The 14006-nt window shown below is 43.0% G+C and overlaps 3 protein-coding genes across 3 annotated transcripts; 2 read left to right on the top strand and 1 right to left on the bottom strand.

Annotated features, from left to right (window-relative positions):
* Positions 1–4816: 4816 nt before the first annotated feature.
* On the top strand, positions 4817–5785 carry LOC142945283 (G-protein coupled receptor 183-like). Its single transcript, XM_076086701.1, has one exon. It carries the CDS (start codon positions 4817–4819, stop codon positions 5783–5785), a length of 969 nt encoding a protein of 322 aa, XP_075942816.1.
* Positions 5786–7271: 1486 nt separating this feature from the next.
* On the bottom strand, positions 7272–9234 carry LOC142937226 (zinc-binding protein A33). The gene is made up of 6 exons (XM_076080123.1): positions 8839–9234; positions 8554–8649; positions 8226–8456; positions 8117–8139; positions 7916–8034; positions 7272–7810 (listed from the first exon to the last, which is right to left on the bottom strand). Exons 1-6 carry the CDS (start codon positions 9232–9234, stop codon positions 7272–7274), a joined length of 1404 nt encoding a protein of 467 aa, XP_075936238.1.
* Positions 9235–10937: 1703 nt separating this feature from the next.
* Positions 10938–13314, top strand: tubb4bl (tubulin, beta 4B class IVb-like). Its single transcript, XM_076080121.1, is given in 5 exon segments — positions 10938–10994; positions 11774–11882; positions 12069–12179; positions 12267–12368; positions 12371–13314. Coding segments are annotated over 5 exon segments (1323 nt in total).
* Positions 13315–14006: the final 692 nt, after the last annotated feature.

Raw genomic sequence — 14006 nt, 5'->3', positions numbered from 1 at the left:
ATCTGCAGGCCTGCTGAAAAGTATTACGGTCGGTTTCTAACACTACTTTCTTGTTGGAACGTTATAATGCCGGTATTTTTATTTATTTTTTTATTTATTGTTTTATTATATTCATCCCGGCAAGGGGGAAATTTGTCTCTGCATTTGACCCATCCCTGTATCAGGGAGCAGTGGGCTGCCCATGACAGGCGCCCGGGGAGCCGTTAGGGGGTCAGTGTCTTGCTCAAGGACACTTCGACACAGAACACGTCCCAGCCAAGGATCGAACCGTCGACCAGACAACCCTCTTAGCCCAGTGAGCTAGTCGCCCCCAATAAACCAAAGTTTAAAAAAAAATGTACCTGATCGTGGTGCTAGATAAAAAAAGTAAAGGATCATCAAGTGGTTCTCGCTGAAAAATCTCCAAATTATTAGCATTATTGTTGCATTTTAGTGGATGCTATTTCATGATCTCTTCTGTGTCTGAACTAAAGATGTCATGATGTGTTGATCCAGTTTGTGCCGGCGTTTTTCTGTACAGTGTCAAAAATGACAATTTTGCTTTTGGCTTCTTGGCCGACATCAGGGAAATATATGCAAATGTCTCACCGTGACTGATCTATACTGCCTCCTGCAGCAGTGCCCTTTGATAACATCAATACATTTGAGACAGGAAATGGAGAAGGAGGGACAGGTTTCCTAACCGCATGATTTTACAATGTGTTTATGTAAGACGTGACTCAACTCCATTATGATTATACGAACCACTGGAGCAGGACAGAATATATCCTGTGGTCCAATTCCTTTTTATATTAATAGTTTATTGAATGCTAAATATCAAATGGAAGTAGCTGTATCCAAGATTAGATGTTATGTTGTGTTTTCTCTTATTTGATTCATATCCATTCTCCAATAGATGTATTTTCCTTCAACCTGTTAGTTGTATGTTTCTACTTGCCCTGGCCACACTGATGTCTGTAAAAGCTTCAAGTTCTGCTAGTGAAACCAGGTTGGAATTGAATATCTAGTATGAAGTGCAGACCACTACTGCCTCTCTTGATCAAAAAGAGGTAAAACAACTGTGACACTTTCCTGTTCTCTCTTTCTGTCTGGTGATTCAGACGTCAATTAGACAATGGATCAATCGGGCTTTTGTCTTGTGTTCACAGGGAACAGGACATTGGGTTCCACTCGCCTACAGAGGCTTAAATGTAATCAACCACCTTGTAAAACCATCAATCACAATACACTCTGTCACATACTCACACACAGGCTTACAGTCTCTTTTTCCACCTCCAGTTAAGTGATGAGCACTTCAGAGGAAGTCTTTACTGGCTGGACTGGCTTCATGAGACAGAGCTTCGATGCCTTTGCTTGCATCACAGTGATGAAAATGAAGAAAAATTAATAAATGAAACACCATTGACATTTTCTCATAGGCTATTGATATTAGTCTTGTGCACCGGTGGTATGGCTACAAGTATGTCAACATGAATACCACAGGCACGGCCCCTTTGTTTTCTATTCATGAATGCTGCAAGCATAGGCTATATTACACACCTGGTTTATTCAACAAAGTCTTTTAATTTTGCATGTTTAGCTTTTTTGACAAAAAACAAAACAATATATTTGACAATTACCTCTTGTCATGTAAGGCAGGAGCCTGGAAAATGTTCAAATCAGAGAGTAAAAATGTAAAAATAAAACCCCAGAATTATACAAAACATGTTTTGGTATCAAGGTAACGCGATATGTCGCTGCAGAGTGCTGTCTCATTCATATTTATACCATTTCAAGCCCTTGCAGCCTCTTGCGCTCACCGTTTACCAGGTAATGTCAGTTAAGACCCTGAGGGTTCAGGACTTGAGGCTTTAAGGCGGACATTGGGCCTTCTTAATGAAGAGGTTTCGACTGCAAGAGACTCACTATTCCCTCATGACTTCAAAAACTCCGGGAGATCCTCCCCTCCTGGTGAGCATCAAAGTCACGACACTTCAGAGAACTTATAAATGCACCCCCTGAATTACAAACATCGCTACACGGCACAGAAGAGTACTCCACACCGGTAAGTACAAACGATACACTTTTTACCACTTTTAAAAAGCTGCACAGGTTTATAACTAGATTTTAAAATTGAATTTACAAAGTTTGTGTCTAATCATAGTTCAATCAATATATGTCCTTAAAAGAGAGGCAGGACTGCTTAGTTATTGGATTTCAGTTTCTTCAGTTTAACATTATTTGCTGAGATTACTAAAATGAATTTATCTCATCCAGATTAATGTCAACCAATAGAGAATGTTTGACACTGTGCTAGAATGAGTCTAAGTGGGTTTCCTCTCACCTCGTGCTCCTTGAAACTTCAAAATCAAGGACTGGAAATATTTTCTCACTATTGATTTATTGATTGGTTTATTTGATACGGGACAGTGCACATTAATAAAAACATTTCTGCAAATGCGCCAGAGTTAGCCAAAAGGCTATTTTTCATCTGTAGTCCCAAGAGGCAGATGTTACAAAATAAACCTAAAAACAGAAGGTAAGATTCAAGTTAAAAGGTTATACAATATTGACACTTAACAATGCGTGCACAAACAATGAAAAAAGTGAGAATAAAACAGTTAATTGTCAAGTACAGACAAGACATGCAACGCAGAGGCTCTCAACGTCAACACACAAAGCAAATAAAAAGAAGGATAAATATGTTAAAATAGAAACATGGACTAAAAACAGTATTATGCTGTAGTTGTTTAGACACTAAAAAACATCCATGTCAGAGGCACAAAACATAAAAGCATACAGAGTATGTGAAATACATAAATCAGTCAGACACAGCTAAACAACAATAAAAGACATGCATGCAGGTAGATGAGGGTCGACCGGCAATTTAAAGAAAGGCAGAAAGGTGACGACAGACAGATCGAGGGAAGTTCAACACGGACAGAGAAACAGTTACAATCTAGTGCTGACAGAGCTGGGTACTAACTAACCATTTCTGTAATTGATGAAAGATCTTTATGCATGCAACACTTATACTGACAGAAAATTAGAGTATTCAATGTGTCTGCAGCTGTTAAGGTGTTGCTTTTTAAATCTTGAATAACAGCATCGATGTACTCTCATTTTAAATATTTTACAAAATCTGCAAAGATGTTTACGCTGAATTTAGCCGTATTTTTACTACTCAAACTACTACATGTAAATGCAAGAGAATCGGATGAATCATTTTTTGTTATTTGTTGCCTGTTATTAGTGTTTACAATATTTTTCAGTAGATATGCCTGAAGAAAAACACAATTGATTTAAGTCTGCCTTCTCTAGGGACGATCATCTTGGCAAAGAGCTTCACTCCTCCGTCAGTGTGATTAGCCCCACAGGAGTGTGTGTGTGTGTGTGTGTGTGGCCTGAGGTGGAGCCGTCACCATACGGGGGTGAGAAACATTGTCCACTGAGGGAGCAAAGGTCCACATTAAACAAAAATAGGTCCCTTGATGGCTGTACAAGGAACAATCACAGCCTCTGGCTCCAATAGTCCATTCAGTGGAGGGAGCGCAGGTGAACTGCATGTAAAAGAAAGCTTGTGCAGATCTGCCTGACTCAGAACTGCTGACAATAAGCATAGGGGGGGAAAAAAATCACATTTAGTGTCTGCATTATAAAAAGCCTTCATTTGTGGTCCTCCTTTAGAGACGGAGACACTGAGCTCAAGGCCGAGGACATCTCGAATGTTTTCCCTCGTGTCCGACTCCAGTTATTATTCCAATCAATCCAGACATTCGTACATTTATTTCCATCGTTTCCGTCCTTTTCTGATCTGCTCTCATGTGTCAAACCTGTACTGTGAATGCATTTCATGCTGACAATGTATTCATACAGAGCTCGATATGACTTAACATGCATGACTAGTTAAGTACTGATACTTAAAACATCGACCCATGCAGCTTGAACAAATCAGCCTGACAGCTGACATTAATCCTGCAGCACAGAAATAAGAACTCACAGGAAAATGTATGCAAATGGGTGATCATGACTGATCTGCCTCCTGCAGCAGTGCCCCTTTGCTAACATTAATACATTTGAGACAGGAAATGGAGAGAGAGGGAGAGGTTTATACGCACCACTGGAGAGTGTTCCAGTGTCTTTTTATATTAATAGTTGATTGAATCCTAAATATCAAATGGAAGTAGATTTATCCAAGATCAGATGTTGTGTTCTCTTTCTGATTAATTCAGGTCAGAAATTAGCTTTAATAATACCTAAATGTCAAAAACAGGCTCCAGGAAATTACCAAATTGTCCACTGCCCTTACTAACAGTAAGTGAAGGAAGTAAGTAATTGTCAACGTACGGAATATGAACCTTACCATTTTTATTTGGGATCAGCTGCCCTTTTATTCTGCTGTGAAAGGGCGGGGCCTTTAATATTAGTCCCTTAAGCGAGTTAGATGTCCCTGCATACAGGGAGCCGCTCTTCCCAGAGGAAGGTCCACACAGACACAATAACAAGATAACAGCCTGAAGAGAAGCCCTGACGGTGTTTGTTACGTGTTTTTGTTGCTCTCTGTGAACCGTCTCGATTTACTCTGGGGCTAGTTTAGCTCTACTGGGAATAAACTTCTCCGCAGATTAGAAACAAGGACTCCGATGAACACTGTTTGACGTGACACACAGACTGAATCATTTGTACTGAAGCTAGAAAACAAGATTAAGTATGTGTCCCCTTGATAAAAACCTGCCTTTTTAAAGGAAAATTGTATTGTGTGTGAGAGTGAACATGTTAAACCCTCACCACCGTTCTTATTCTTCTGCCATCAGAGTAATTTTGCAGTAACAGAATCATGGAGAGAAACGTATCTTCACCACTGAACTTGACCTCTCTCCCGACGCTACTCCCTCTCAACACTACCGCTGACATCAATGCCACAGCGAAGCCCTTCAGTGTGTTTGACGGGTGCGAACGTCTGGTAGAAGGCATTCACTTTGACCTGACCATACAGTGCATAAACGTAGTCGTGGGAATCCCAGCCAACTTACTCGTCATTGCGATCCTCATCCAGAATCGCAAAAATCCCACAACCTCTGACCTATTCTTGGGCTGCCTTGCTTTCATGGATTCCTACTTTGGTGCCATGACCCCCCTCCACTTCCTTAACCTTTACTACTGGCATAGCAAAGAGGTGTGGTCTGCACTTAAGTTTTCCTATGGTGTGAAAGACACGAGCGGGCCACTGTTTCTCTCCTGCATCTGCTTAGATCGCTTTGTGGCTGTGCTCTTTCCAATTATGTTTGGGCAGTTCAAACCCATCAAGTACAGGTTAAGCCTCTCAGTGCTGGTGTTGTGCCTCACCTTTGCCTACTCTGCAGCCAAAATGGTGGGAGGCCTCCCCAACTTCGAGAAGGTGTTCACCTATGAGATCCTGGCAGCATTTGTTTGGATGATGTTGTGCAATGTGTGCATCCTGTGGGCCCTGAAGAAGTCCCGTGGTGCAGGGAAAGACGAGATGCACCCCATGAAGAAGAAGGCCTTCAAGATGGTGCTGTCTCTCCTTTATATCATCGTGTTTAACTACCTTCCACCTGTCGCACTGTTTCCTTTTGAAGACTATTACTCCCCTGACGTGTTTCGCTGCTATGTGCAGCCTGTGGGCTTCGCTTTCCTCAACATCAGCAGCACGACCCAGCCGCTTGTTTATCTATCTCGCCTGGAGAAGCTGCCTTTCCTCTCAGACACCTGCGTTAAGAAGTGCTGCAACTGTGTCTCTGCAGAGACCAACAAAACCCCACCTGCACAAAACCCATCTGCTTAAGTTAAGAAGACCTAATACATTTAAACGTTGTAGATGTTTAGTTTAACATGTGTTATAAAGAACAGCTGTGGGAGAAGGAACGGAATACCGTGATACAATACAACTGTGAATTCATGTTTCTTTTTGTGTCTTGTCTTTAATTTAATTATTTTCCACATTTAAATAAAAAATAAAAACATCAATGGAGTGGAAAATCACCATTTAATTCAACATTTTTATAAACTGATGATGTTCAGGAAGATTAATTTATCTAAACACCTCAAAGTAGTCTGATGAAATCCTTCAAAATATTTGTTAGACTTTGGCGCCATCATGTGTACAAAAGAGACCAAAACACTGAACTGTACAGTGTAAACCTGAGGTAGCCAGTTTTGGGCAATTTCTGTCTGTTTTAAATTATTAACAGGTTTTAACAAGCACTAAGGCCATGCACTGTATTAGAGTTCAAAAGTACTGAATTTAAATTTAAGAGCATCAGATACAGGAATGATTTTTGTAATATATGGACATACCAATTCTGTTGTCGAAGATGGGGTTTTCTGAAACACACATTTTCTTGCAGTGCAACTGGTTGAAAACTACGTATTTACTAGTTTGGCCACCTCTGGTCTTATCCCTCCATGTGTGACAAATGTGATGTGTGTGTAATGTGCATTTCTTAAAGCTCATGGCGCTAAATGCTAACAGCAGTATCCTTCATTTGGATGTGAGTCGCAGACAATTCAAAAGGCTGCTCTTGCAGCACAACAAAACCCAGTTATGAACCAACCTAAAACGTCTTGATATTTATGTAAACATTTTCATCACAAGCAAATGTGCTCGCCCCTCTTCCACCACAGTGAGCAATGTATATTTAGCCACTTATATTCACACTTCTGCCATTAAATGAATAAGTCTACATTTTCGGAAGTGCGCTTGTATGTTTTGATTTAGATGTCAATTCAATACAGCCCAAAATCAAACCTCTCTCAGTCTGTACAGCATACATGACCTTTGAGAAGACTGATGCCACTCATGTCAGTAAACATGTAGTTGGAGCAAAAGCTGGTTAGCTTAGCTTAGCTTAGCTTGGCGCAAAGTATGGAAACTGACCACTAGCCTGGCTGTGTCTCAAGGTTTTACACTTACACTTTATACAGATTAAAGAAACAATATTCAATTAATGCTGGGAGAGCCAGGCTAGCTGTTCTCCCCTGTTTTCAGGATCTATGCTATGCTAAGCTTTGCTAACCAGAAGTAGATTCATATTTGTCGAACAGACCTGTGAGTGTTATTAATGTTCTTATCTAGCTCTCAGCAGAAGATTTCTTTAAGGAGGAATAAGTAACAAAAACAAATGTTTTTGAAGCAGCAAAATGACTTGGATGGGTAATACTTTGCAAACATTACAGCCAGTCAATCCACCAATCCCAATTCAAAATGTTTTGGCATTCATCAAAATAGGACTGGGATCATTTCCTACATAATTAATAAATCCTTCATCCACTCATTGACGCAACATTGTGACAAGTACCTTCTCGGGCATTATTCTCAATGGATGAGTGTTCTGTGTATAAAAATATGGAAGTAAAGTTTCTGTGAACGTGTGTACGAATGCATAAATGAGTGTGTCATCAGCAGAGTCAAAGAAAGACACCGTCCCTTTGTTGTAGTCCAGTTGCACTTTGACTTGTTTGGGCGCTCTTGTAACTGTAAGTGTAGTGGGTGGCGAGGTCATTGCCCTGAACTCTCCGTCCCGGAAACACAAAGTCCAGAAGCCGTTCTCCGGACGAGCAGAGATCTCAGAGTTCTTCTGCACAGAAGAAGAGGCCACGCCCAGGAGCCAGTCCTGATTACTTCCTGTTTCCACAACCCAGTGGTGGCTTCCTGATCCCAGTGCCGCCATGCCGACCACTTCAGCGCTCATGTGGAAGCGCTCAGGGTTGTCAGGGCAGCAGCTGTGCTGCTCTGAGTGGTGGAGGGAAGTGAGGTCGTCAGACAGGACGAGGCAGGGGTGTGCTGTGTTTGGGTCCAAAGTCACAGGAGCTAAAAGACAGGACACAAGCAGAAAGGTTGATATGTTCAACAGGGTTGTGCAATTCTACTCTTTCGGCCTCTGAACCTGAAGAAATAACCATAACATGTACTCACTATAGTCAATATGGTCCAGCATTTTCTCCCAGACTTTATACTCGAGGTTGCAGAGATGCTTGGTCACATCAATCAGTAACCCGGACATGTTGTCTGAACCAAGGGCTATGCTTCTTTCTCTGTGATAGAACGGATATCTTACGCTGAGAATATGTGATCATCAACACAAAGAGTGTAAATCCACAACTCTGTTGGACCTACCTGTCCTGAGTGGCTTTGAAATTCTGGAAAATAGAAGAAAACCACAGTCATGGTGGGAAGCTTTTGGGAACGATGATTAAAAAGTTGATGTGTACACGACTGTGCGAACCTTCAACAAGATCATGTCGTCTTCTTGCAGCTGCTCCTGTATGACCGAGATGGTCTCCGTGAGCGACAGCGCTTCTGATGAAAGTTCTTTGATCTTATCCTTCATTTCTGCAATCTTCTCTTCCTCCTCTTTCTTCACAGCCGCTGTTCTGGCTGACTCCTCTTGGTAGAGGACTTGATGGAGCTGCTCAAAATGGCCCTTGATCAGTCTCTGTGTTTTCAGTGCTTGACTCTGAATGAGATTATTGCAAATGGTGGTTTATTTGACCAGATTTTTTTATTTATTTTTTAATTCGTAACCAAAACGCCTGTCATCTTATAACAGTTACCTTGATGTACTCGAACATGTCTGCAGAGCCCATGTTTATTCTTTTGAGGCTGTCCTCTTTATCTTGCAAGTTCTTGAGGGATAAAGCAAGCTCATCCTGGAAACCAAGCAGGCCTCAGTCAGCAAAGATCAGACAGCTTGATAATGTTTCAGGATTTTGAGTGCTTTAGATAAAAAATATGATTGTGGATCACAATCAGAACAGACTAGTGGGGCAGCATTCTAGCTTTAGGCGTCACCTTGAATACTGCGTTGGGAAACACACTGATATAATTATTTGCCTTACCTTGCAGTCCAGCACTGCCTCTTCTATAGGCGAGCAGTCGTGACTCTTGTGCAGTTTGGAGGACTGGCACACCACACAGATAGGCTGTTTGTCGACCAGGCAGAAGAGTTTTAACTTCTCCCCGTGCAGATTGCAGTTCATCTTCTCTTCCACCAGCGCTGAGCTCCTCCTGGCCAGCAAATGAGCTTCACAGACATTTCTCAGAGCCAAATTGGTGGGAGGACTGGCCTTGGAGGCTCTTTTCCTGCACACTGAACACTCCCGTAATCCTGTTTCCCAACAGCGCTTCAGACAGCTCCTGCAGAAGCTGTGGCTACATGACAGCAAAACGGGGTCTGTAAAGATGTCACAGCATATTGGGCATGTGAGATCCTCCTCCGGGATTGACATGATCATCAGCTTGCCATGTACAATGTAGTAAATCCACAGTTCAAAACAGCATAAGTCCCCAAGTTTAAGTCCTTAATGATTTCTCTGTCAACGAATAATTTAGCCTGCCTATTAAACTTGTCTCCTGAAAGCCTCAGAGCAACACGAACAGTCTATCTACTGTTCTTGACATGAAGTGGCAAATGCTCTTGGTCTTCCTGTGCATGACTTTTGTGGGAGTAACTCAAATCATGCAGCACTGTGAAACAATGCTGTATGTAGCCGTGTTGGGAAACAGGAAATAAAGCCCTATTGGCCAGTTGTTGGATAGCTTAACACGGGTTGGTAACTGCATGTTTGGAATGTCATATTTCAGGATATGTTTGTGAATGTTCCAGTGTTGACATCTATGTTAGCGGCACGCAGCAGCACACTCGCAAGTGTTTTTAACTTACTTATTCATTTAAACAGGGGGTGGTCAGGTAAAAACAATGTACTGCAACTCATTTCATACATCAGTGAATTTAGTGACAGTAGCATTGTTGCTCAACTGTGTTCACAGTAAGGCGTCTATCTTTTACCCAGACTGGCTAGACCAGCTCGGAAAGAAACAGGTTTTTATTCTACTAACAAGTAACCAATCGAAAAGTCTTGTTAATGTATTCTACACAAGACATGTTATTGTTAATTGCAGTGGTAACTTTGAAATAATACAAACTAAACTTCTTCAACTGTAAAAACTGGCTGAAGGACTTATAGGATATCTTCACACTTGTTAAAGTGTGTTTTATAACACAACTTTTTTCGTTTTTTTCGTTTTGAGCTGCATTGGAGGGAAAGTAACAAAAATAGGGAAGTTTGTAGTGAATAGCCTGTAACTTTGGAAGATATCCTTTTGATTTGTGTAATGCAGACAGTTTACTTTTGCACAAAATGGGGAGTGTGGATTGGAAGCACATTACTAATCTTACATGCCCATCCTTCTAACTTGATTTCTCTTATCATAAATGTCAATGTTGTTTTTGGCTTTCTTTCATTTTGATTGTAAAAAAAACAAAACAGAGCCACTGTAATTAAAAGTACTTTTAAAGGAAGTAGAGCACATCTTTGATCATAAGGAATGTGCTGATGCTCTTGGCCCTAATGGCTGCGCAAACCTCTCTCCACCGAAACATTACCTTGAGATAATATCGAGTTGATATTTTCAGAAGAATTCCTCATTCTACAGTTGATATATTTTAAATGTTGCTGGCCTTGTCCTTTCAAGCCATGGCTACTTATGCTAAGTATGTCTAACTTCAACATTAATGAACTCGCGGTCTTAACAATAGACTGCATTGTGAAAACTGCACATCAGTGTGTGTGTGTGTGTGTGTGTGTGTGTGTGTGTGTGTGTGTGTGTGTGTGTGTGTGTGTGTGTGTGTGCGCGTGTGTGTGTTTGGAGGGAGTCTGAGTGCACTGAGTTCGTGAGAATAATGAGAATCTTATTGATGGCTGATGCAGCCCCTCGCACCCTATCCGCCGTTTCCACGGGTCTTGGTCCCGCCCTCTCTCCTCCGGTCTTTGGGTACCATGGCGATGACGTCACGTTGCACCACCGCTTCAGCCCAGCAGACGGTCTCAGAGGCGGCGCACACTAATCCCCGGCGATCGACCGCAGGAACATTCTGTGAATCTCTGCTGCTCAGTGGACCATCTACTCGACTGTCCTCGGATCCATTTGCTCCAAAATGCGCGAAATTGTGCATTTGCAAGCCGGTCAGTGCGGTAACCAGATCGGAGCTAAGGTATTCCTCTGATTTCCCCCTTTTCCTCTGTTTGGTTTGTCATTGTGGTGAGACTTGTGCAGGCGAGAATCCCCTCCAAGAATTCTCTAGAATAAACCCAATGCGACGTCCTCTCTTGATTTGAAGCTTCGTGCAATGACTAAAATGTTAAGCTGATTCGGTCATTGATGTTCTCTGCGGGGCTTACATTGGACTCCAGATTCGCGCACGCATTTATTTGTGCAACAGACAAACAAATTCGCAAATTAATAATTGCATGCAAAAATGTGTGCTTGCGGTTTACATATTTTTGTCAATTGTTGCAATCAATGATATGAAGCATTGACGGTAGTAGTAATGTAACCTTATGTAGCTGTAGTAGCAGCCTCCCCACCCCGTCCTCCTCCTTTATGACCTATTTTTACCTATAATTCTTTTCAAGCCAATTCCAGTGGTAAAACCCCTGATTTCACACCAATTCATGATGCTATTTTGTTCGTTTGACATGATTACATACTTAGTAGTTTTACGATTGTTGTATAGTACAGTGTGTTCTTATAGCATCGAATATACTGTCATATTTTTGCCATCTGCTTGATTACTCCAGAGACAGTCTAGTCTGCGTCTTAGACTAAAAGTCTGCTCCTCCGACCTGCATTCAATTGGAGTATTATAGTCATTGCAGCATGTTTAAAAATAGCTTAATGTGCCATTTCAGGGAACCCGGGTACTGTTACCTAATTTCATTATATTCAGTTGTTCTAATATCTGTGTTTCCCTCACGTCCTTCCCCGTCTCAGTTCTGGGAGGTGATCAGTGATGAGCATGGCATTGATCCCACTGGTGCCTACCACGGAGACGGCGATCTGCAGCTAGACAGAATCAGCGTCTATTACAATGAGGCCTCAGGTAAGCTACCGAATCCGCTAAAATACACAACAGAGTGAACTGAACTATCTCTCTTCTTCCCTCATCTAACCAGCTCTGCCTCCGTAAGAAGTGATTTGCATCTGCGTTTGTGTTTTACATGAAACGCATCATGCTCAACAAGCTCGTATTTACCAGAAATGACGCTGTCGATTCATTTGATTTCAGGTGGAAAGTATGTGCCCCGAGCCATCCTGGTGGACCTGGAGCCTGGTACGATGGATTCAGTCCGGTCCGGTCCCTTCGGGCAGATCTTCAGACCCGACAACTTTGTCTTTGGTAACCCATGTGAACCTGTTGTCACATCCATGAAAATACCTTCTTTGTGTTTGCTACATCAATGAACTGTGATACTCTTGACTACAGGTCAGAGTGGAGCTGGAAACAACTGGGCCAAGGGCCACTACACGGAGGGAGCCGAGCTGGTGGACTCCGTCCTGGATGTCGTGAGGAAAGAGGCCGAGAGCTCTAGGGCTTCCAGCTCACTCACTCCCTGGGTGGCGGCACCGGCTCCGGCATGGGCACGCTGCTCATCAGCAAGATCCGCGAGGAGTACCCTGACCGCATCATGAACACTTTCAGCGTGGTGCCTTCTCCCAAGGTGTCGGACACTGTGGTGGAGCCCTACAACGCCACTCTCTCTGTCCACCAGCTGGTAGAGAACACAGATGAGACCTACTGCATTGACAATGAGGCTCTCTATGATATCTGCTTCCGCACACTTAAACTCACCACCCCTACCTATGGGGACCTAAACCATTTGGTGTCCGCCACCATGAGCGGGGTGACCACATGTCTGCGTTTCCCCGGCCAGCTCAACGCCGACCTCCGTAAACTAGCGGTCAACATGGTGCCCTTCCCCCGTCTGCACTTCTTCATGCCAGGCTTTGCCCCTCTCACCAGCAGAGGCAGCCAGCAGTACCGCGCCCTATCCGTGCCCGAGCTCACCCAGCAGATGTTCGACGCCAAGAACATGATGGCTGCCTGTGACCCGCGTCACGGCCGCTACCTCACCGTGGCGGCCGTGTTCAGGGGCCGCATGTCCATGAAGGAGGTAGACGAGCAGATGTTGAACGTGCAGAACAAGAACAGCAGCTACTTCGTTGAATGGATCCCGAACAACGTGAAGACCGCCGTCTGTGACATCCCGCCCCGTGGCCTCAAAATGGCCGCCACTTTTATCGGCAACAGCACAGCCATCCAGGAGCTGTTCAAGCGCATCTCCGAGCAGTTCACCGCCATGTTCCGCCGTAAGGCCTTCCTCCACTGGTACACCGGTGAGGGCATGGATGAGATGGAGTTCACCGAGGCCGAAAGCAACATGAACGACCTGGTGTCTGAGTACCAGCAGTACCAGGAAGCCACCGCCGAGGAGGGCGAGTTTGAGGAAGAGGGAGAGGAGGAAGTGGCCTAAAACCTCAGCCTGGCCAGCTGCCAAACCTCATTTAATTTACCAATCCCCCGAACTCCATCCCTTTCATCCCTCTCCATCATGAATTAAAACGGTCTGCCACACTCTGAATGAGAAACTGTCACCATTTAGATCACTGTTGCTTTAGTGTTAGACATAGATTTGTACTGATGCTAGTCATGTTTTTGTTTAAAAGGTTTTTGTTTGTTGTGAATGCACTGAGTTATTGTCATCCTTACATCCGTCCTGTCACTGCCTTGCGGAAGTGATTTTAACTGTGAAGCCTTGAGATTGGAGGGTGAATAAAATCTGATTAAAAGGCCACTTTTACTGCCTCTGAGTTTTTTTGATTGACATAATGTGTGATCTGACATTACTACAGGCCTGACTGCACTCCAGTGTCTGTCCTGCAACGTGCTGACAAGTGAAGTAGGTCTCAACCTGAGGGTCTGGCCCCCTAGGAGGGTCAAAACATGATTCATAGGGTCTGTAATGTTTTTCAAATGATTCTTTAAATACTGAATACTTAGTAGCCTGTAAACCACTTTCCTGTAGGATAATTAATCTAAAAAGGGGATAAAATCCTTCATTTCTTGTCAGCTGAAATCTGAACATGGTCTGTAAATCAAAGCATAATGCAAATATGAATACTAAATGGTCTAGCCGTCTTTTTAGTCAAAGACCAGAATTTTAAG

Source organism: Anarhichas minor, unplaced genomic scaffold (genome assembly GCF_050575085.1).
Source record: "Anarhichas minor isolate MPS153535 unplaced genomic scaffold, ASM5057508v1 ptg000007l, whole genome shotgun sequence".
NCBI lineage: Eukaryota > Metazoa > Chordata > Actinopteri > Perciformes > Anarhichadidae > Anarhichas > Anarhichas minor.
Note: the sequence above shows the minus strand (reverse complement) of the source record. Positions and strands in the feature narration are given on the sequence as shown.

Coding starts and splice junctions, on each gene's coding strand:
- LOC142945283 (XM_076086701.1), top strand. CDS start 4,817: ATGGAGAGAAACGTATCTTCACCACTGAACTTGACCTCTCTCCCGACG.
- LOC142937226 (XM_076080123.1), bottom strand. CDS start 9,234: ATGATCATGTCAATCCCGGAGGAGGATCTCACATGCCCAATATGCTGT. Junction 8,650..8,838: donor AGGCAGTGCTGGACTGCAAG/GTAAGGCAAATA, acceptor CTTGGTTTCCAG/GATGAGCTTGCTTTATCCCT. Junction 8,035..8,116: donor TTCAAAGCCACTCAGGACAG/GTAGGTCCAACA, acceptor GTTCTATCACAG/AGAAAGAAGCATAGCCCTTG.